The 6,956-nt window shown below is 39.0% G+C and overlaps 1 protein-coding gene across 1 annotated transcript in view; it reads right to left on the bottom strand.

The window, feature by feature from the left end:
* Positions 1–5,378: 5,378 nt before the first annotated feature.
* The window catches only part of LOC119575563 (translation initiation factor IF-2-like), a 2,857-nt gene continuing 1,279 nt past the window's right edge, over positions 5,379–6,956 (bottom strand). The window contains exon 3 of the mRNA XM_037923215.1: positions 5,379–5,981. Within this exon, the coding sequence (XP_037779143.1) occupies positions 5,379–5,981 (603 nt within the window). The remainder of the gene's footprint in view (positions 5,982–6,956) is intronic.

The raw sequence follows: 6,956 nt of genomic DNA on the forward strand, positions 1-6,956 counted from the left end.
GCTACTGCCTGATTTCAACTTAAACGCGGGTTTCTTCCTGCTGATAGTCTCCTCGTTTCCCACATCCTCCACCTTTTCCCTTATGCCGGCCACCTTGCGCATAATCAACCCGATTCTCCGACCTGATCGGACCTCCCTTCCTTTCTTTTCGTCTGTCCTCACCTGCCCGTGTTACCGAGTTGCCTCTGGTCTCTCTCTTTTTTACCCCCTCCTCTCCCTTTCCTCTTCAGACCTGAAGATGGAATCCAGATGGATTTCGAAAGTTGTAGTCTCATTTTCAATAATCTAGTTTTTTGCAGTGTAGGTTTTATCACGATATTATCACGGAGGAGTGTTTTACTATGCACACCACACACACCCACACACACAACACACACACCCATCACAACACACACACATACCAACAAAACCATACACAAACACACACACACACACACACACAACACCACACACCACACAAACATAAAATAATATATATTATATATATATTTTATATATATATAAAAGAAAAACTATATATTATATTATATAAAATATATAATATTGGTGGTGGTGTTGTGGGGGGTTGGTGTGGGGTGTGTGTGAGTATACATATAACAATAATTTTACTGTAAGTGATATATATAAATAGATAATGATAAATAGATGGAATACCACAATGCGAAAGGGCCCCCGAACACATACCAATAGATAGTTTGACGACAGACAGAATAGAATTAGATATAGATGGATTTGTAGTTTTTTTATGCCCGGAAACTGATCGAGAAAAGGAACCCCCTGTTCGATACCGCCAATCCAATTCACTCAGGGAGGATCACTATCTTTTTTTTTTCCCCCGTTTCCCCAAACGGGAAACCCTTCTATTTCCTCGGATATCTCGGGAATGGGGATGTTGGTTATATTTCTGAGCAGAAGCTCTTCCAAATGAGATGTCTGGCTTTCAGAATTTTTGGGTGGGAATGGGACCTCATTCATCTCCCAAAACTGTAATATACTTCTCTCCTGTTGTTTTGATTTCCCTCACACCTGGAAAAACCCGGGGGACATTTTCCCTGACTCCCCCAAATATATAAGTTTGAATTAAAGTTTCCCCTTGCGCAGTCGTGCAAAAATCTTTCCCTCATGTCGTAGGCGGATTTTCATGATAAAAAATTTATGCAAATCTGTCATGGTCTGGGGATTTTCTGCCACCCCTTTTTTACTTTTTCATCTCTTAGTCGTTTGTCTCGAGGATGTGCTGCAGCCTTTCTTGACTGAAGTCCATCTTCGGAGCAATTTCTCCGATCTTCTTGACTTGTGGCATCAAATCTCTCCTTGACCCTTCTCGTGCCACAGTGACATCAATCTTACTTCCTCAAGCTGCAGATATAGGTGTGTATATATATTATATATATTTTATATAAAGAAAAATATTATATATATAAATTTTATATTAATATATAATTTAAGGAAATGGCCTTTTAAATAAAAAAAATAATTACGGGATGTTACTTTTAGCTAACTTGAATCCCTGAACCGAACCGTTCCCAGTTGGGTTTTGTCAGAATTAGTCGGACGAATGCTTCCGTGAACGTTCATTCGTTACAACAGGAAAACGGGTAAGGTCTCATCCCCCCTCCTTTTTTTTTTGTTTTTTTCTTGAAATTTTTAATTTTGAATTCTAATATCACACTAATATTAAAAAGCCCTTTATTTCTGTTTTTAATTTTACATTTTTTTTATCAGGACTCACCCCTCGGGGGGCCGGAGGAGGAAGCCTTTTATTTTCTATTCGTTTAAATCGGGGGGCCCCAAGTTAACAAGAAAAAAAGTTTAACGAAATAAAGAGGGACCGTGTTCTGTGTTCCTGTGACCCGTGTCTGTTCCCGTGTTCTTTTTCCTTGACCCCTGTCTTTTCCCGTTTTCGTTTCCTGTGTCCCGTGTCTTTTCCCCCCGTGTTCTGTTTCCTGCGATCCCGTGCCCGTTCCCGTGCTGTGACCCCGTGTCGTTTTCCCTGTTCTGTTTTCCCGTGATCCCGTGCTGTTCCCGTGTTCTGTTTTCCTGTGATCCGGTTTCTTTTCCCCGTGTTCTTGTTCCTGTACCCCGTGTCTTTTCCCGTGTTCTGTATCCCCGGTTTTCCGTTTCTGTGTTCCTGTGATCCTCGTCTTTTCCCCGTGTTCGTGTTCCTGTGCCCGTATTTTCTTTTTCTTTTTTATTGTGTTTGTGATTGAAAGTAAGGATAATAAAAAAACCGTCACTACAATGCTATTTTCCCCATAACCCAAAGGGGAGTTACTACTTAGATTAAAAAATAAAAATAACATCGAAAAAAATTTAAAAAAAAAAAAAAGATCTAAAAAATTTATATATAAATAAAAAAAGGCCCTTTTTTAATTTTTACAATGGCGACCTTCCAGGACCCAAAGGTAATCTCTCGGGTTATTGGGGGAAATTGTTTTTTTGTTGTTTTTGCTGCTGTTGTTTTTTTTGCGTCTTGGGCCCGGAAGCAAAGTTGGTCCAAATTTTTATATTCGACCCTATTTTATCATTAATTTGGGGAAGTTGTCTGAAAAACGATTTTGGGTTTTTCCCAAAGATGTTTGGGTTTAAGGTTTTTGGCGTTTTTAGGGGATTGTACCCCCTGTCAAGATATCTGCTTGGGGAGTTTATTTCTCCTCAATTTTTGGGTCAGGGTTTTAGTAGCGTGCTCGTAGACCCTTGGTCAAAAAAGGAATTTAGAAAATTCCTATTGCCATTATGGCAGATTTTCTTTTAAATTCGCTGAACATCAGCGGGTTTTTTAGGACTCTTCGGGAGTGTTGCCAAATTTAGTTAGCAGCATCTTTTAAAAGGGGGGAAAGAGCTAAGGAAAGAGATTTGGAAAAGGAAAAGATCGAGCCGAAAAGGAAAAAAAAAAAGTTAGATTAAAAACGGGAGAGAACAAAAAAAGGGAAATACATTTTGGAATTAGTTGGGGCCAAAAAACAGAAGGGTTTTTTTCTCCTTTTGGTATGGAAGGAAAGTTAGACCATCTTTTACCCGTTTTGGGGCGGGGGGGGATATTCTTCTTACCTAGTAGATTTGAACGGGTTGTTCGTTACTGGGGTTTAATTCTGATATTTACTCCTTTGACGGTAGTCTTTAACTGGAAAGGGCTTTAAGTTATACACCTCTCTTTTTTTTAAAAATTAAGATGATTTGAGCAGTTAAAATTTGGGTTTCTCTTGAAAGGATTTATAAAACTCAGATCATTACAGAAACAAAATTTGATCTAGAAAATCAGAGCAGGTAAAATTATCAAAAATTTTCTCTACATCAGGCCCCCTTTTTTGAGACTGGAAAAAGGGGTCGTAGTGTACCCGAAGACTTCTTTTTTCTTTGATCCTTCATGATTTTTTATCATTCGTCTCCTTCTCTCTCCAGATTTAAGAAAAGCATTTAAAGGAAATAATGTCATTCCCTAGAATTAGCTGTGGGGCAGCAGAACTGGGCTCCCCCCACAATGCTTATCCCCGCGTATCAAATTTGATAGGGGTGAAAGTTTACTCTAATCCCCCTGAATGTTAAGCAGAAATTTTCAAGTAACGTTGTCATTACTGTGGAGAGCAGGGGGGACATTAAACCTGTGTGTCCAAAGACCCCCTTTTTTTTAAAAAACATCCCGAGAAGGTGGATTTTGCTTAAAGAAAACCCATTGCAATAAATATTATTTGGAACTGTGAAGGAATGGGGTTTCAAAAATTTTAAGAGACACAGGTTTTTCTTGTATAATTGTCTCATGGTTTGATTCCAGATGCTGTTACCCTTAAAATGTAAAATGGTTTTAATTTCAGATTATTTAGGGATTAACTCTTCCCCCAAGGGAAAGGGGTTTTTTTGGTGCGTATCTTTTTGGGTGGTAAAAGTTTTAAGGGCACCCCTTAAAATTTTGAATGTTCTCACGGGAACTACCCCGGGTCCAGGACTTAAATCAGTCCATCATGGGGAATTGAAAAAAATTTCCAGGGAGTCCAAACTAGGGCCGCTAAAATAAAGCGCATCCACCATTTGTATTACCCCAAGTGGAGGCTTTAAAAAACCCCTTAAAAAGAGAGAGCAAATCCTCTAACACATTTCCCACTCACCGAGGGCTAATAATTCACTAGGGACCATTTGGCTTAGTTACTGCTTTGAACTATTTATTGATGAGAATTGTTCTAGAAGGGTTGCCCAATGTTCTTTCTATTTTTATAATTTTTTATCTAGGTTTTTTGGAAAGAACACTTAGATTTCCCCGATATATTAGACTGTCTTCGAAAACATGGCCACACCCGTCCCTTTTTTGTAATTTTTCTATGACCCAAAACCATTATCTAGGTTTTATTGTTGATGGAAAAAAAATTGCGTCCCCCGTTTGATAAAATGAAACTATGAGAAAGTACCGTACCGTTACAAAAAACTTTTGATCTTTCTTGGAAAGATATCCTTTTTTTTCGGATGTTTATTCCCCAAGTCTCACCCCCACAGCCCTTTTCAGTTGCTTTGAAAAAGGGGTTTTAAGCCACTAAAATGGACTAAAATTTTTAAAAGCTAAATTAACAGCTTAAAGCTGCTATGGCTAGTACCAAATTTTCAAGATCCCAACGTAAAATTTTCCCTTTGTTCTTAAAAGCATCAAACCTGGAATTGGAGCGTCCTGCTCCTATTTATAACCATCCCCTATCCCGTAGCATTGCTAGTCGCAAATTACTAGATCGTGAAACAATATTCTACTATTGAGCGTGAAATTTTTGGGTATTGTGTTTGGGGCCAGAAAATTTTTATTATTTTTTTATGGGGAAAGGGGTTCATTTTAGAGGTGGACCTAAACCTTTGTTTTTCTTAAAGAATTTTCAGAAAATCAAAAAACCGGTTTTAAGGGGGCACTTAGTCTGCAACCCATAAAATTTTGACTTGTACATGTACTGGTCGTGTAAAGTGGGTGCCGTCTTTTTAGTAATCGGCTAGTTTCTATTATCAAAATAGATTCTTAAAGGGGGGGGTTGTGAAGGAATGGCCTATTTTAAAAGGATAAAAAAATTACGTGGATAGTTTGCGTTTAGCAAATCGAAGCCCATGAATCCGAAACCATTTAGGTTTCGTTTTGTCAAGAATTAGTCGGGACGAATAGCTTCCTGAACGTTCGTTCGTTTTCTAAAACGAAAAAGGGAAGGTTTCACCCCCCCCTCCTTTTGTTTGTTTTTTTTTTGTAATATTAAATTTTGAATTCTAAAATCCAAATATTAAAAGACCATTATTTTGGTTAATTCTTTTCATTTTTTTTTTCAGGGCTTACCTTTCCCCGAGGGGCCCGGGGGAGGAGACGTCCTTTTTTTTCTATTCGCTTAAATACAGTAGAGCCAAGATAAAAGGAAAGAAATTCAACGAAATGAAGCGGATCCGGTTTCTGTGTTCCTGTGATCCCGTGTTGTTCCCGTGTTCTTGTTCCTGTGATCCCGGTCTGTTCCCGTGTTTGTTTTCCTGTGATCCCTGTCTGTTCCCGTTTCTGTGTTCCGCGACCCGTGTCTGTTCCCGTTTCTGTGATCCCCGGGCTGTTCCCGTGTTCTGGTTCCGTGATCCCCTGCTGTTTCCCTGTTCTGGTTCCCCGTGACCGGTCTGTTTCCCTGTTCTTGTTTTCCCGTATCCGTGTCTGTTCCCCGTTTTGTGTTCCCGTGATCCCGCGTCTTTCCGTGTTTTGGTTTTTTCCTATGTCCGCTTTTGTTCCCGTGTTTTTTTTTCCATGATCCGCTCTGTTCCGTGTTTTGTGTTTCCTGTGATCCCGCTCGTTCCCCGGGTTTTTGTTTCCCGTGATCCCGGGTTCTTTCCCTGCTGTGATCCCTGTCTGTTCCCGTGATCTGTTTCTGGTGATCCCGCGTCTTTCCCGTGTTCGTGTTCCTGTGATCCGTATTTTTCTGTTCTGTATTTATTGTATTGTGATTGTAAATTTGAAGGGGGTAAAATAAATCCGTCCTCAAAGCTTCTTCCTATAAACCCCAGAGGAGATTTCTATTAGTTTAAAAATAAATAACATCAAGAAATTAAATAAACTAAAAAAGATCTAAAAAAAAAATATAATATAAATATAAAAGGACCTTGAAATTTTTTAAAGTGGCCCTTGCCAGGATCTAAAGGGAAACTTCCCGGTTTTTGGTGGTAATTGTCTTTTTTTTGTTGTTTTCTGCTGTTGTTGTTTGCTGTCCTTTGGGGCCCCGGGAAACAATTGGGTCCGAATTTTTATATTCGATCCTATTTTACGATTTGATTTGGGAATTTTCTGACAACGTCTATGGTTTTCCCAAAAGTTTTGGGTTTAAGATTCTTTGGGTTGTTACGGGGTTGTGATGTCCGTGTCAAATTTGGGGTTTGGGGCAGTTATTCTCCTCAAGTTTTGGTCACCGTGTTTTTACGTGTCGTAACCCGTTGGTCAGAAAGGAATTTTAGTAAATTCCTATTGCCATTATGGGAATTATTCTTTTTATACGCTGAAGCATCAGGCGGGTTTTGGCTCGTCGGGGATATGTTTCCAAATATGTAGTTAGTCAGCATCGTTTACGGAGGGAAAAAGCTAAGGAAAGAGATTGGAAAAGGCAAAGATCGAACCGATAAGGAAATAGAAAAATTAATTAGAAAACGGAGAGAGAACAAAAAAAAAGGAATACGAGTTGGAAATTTGTTCGGGCCCCAAAAAGACAGAAGGGTCTTTTCTCCTGTTGGTATGGAAAGGAAAATTAGACCAAACTTTTTCCCGTTTTAGGGACGGGGGGGGATATTTTCTTTCCTATAATTTTAACGGGTTTGCTTCGTTACTGGGGGTTAAATTTTATACTTCTCCTTCGACTGGGTATCTTTTTAAATGGTAAGGGGTAATATATACACCTCTCTTTCTTAGAAAAAAACGATGATTAGAGCATTAAAATTGGCTCTCTTGAAAGGATTTGTAAAAAATCCGAATCCATTTT

Source organism: Penaeus monodon, chromosome 7 (genome assembly GCF_015228065.2).
Source record: "Penaeus monodon isolate SGIC_2016 chromosome 7, NSTDA_Pmon_1, whole genome shotgun sequence".
Lineage (NCBI taxonomy): Eukaryota > Metazoa > Arthropoda > Malacostraca > Decapoda > Penaeidae > Penaeus > Penaeus monodon.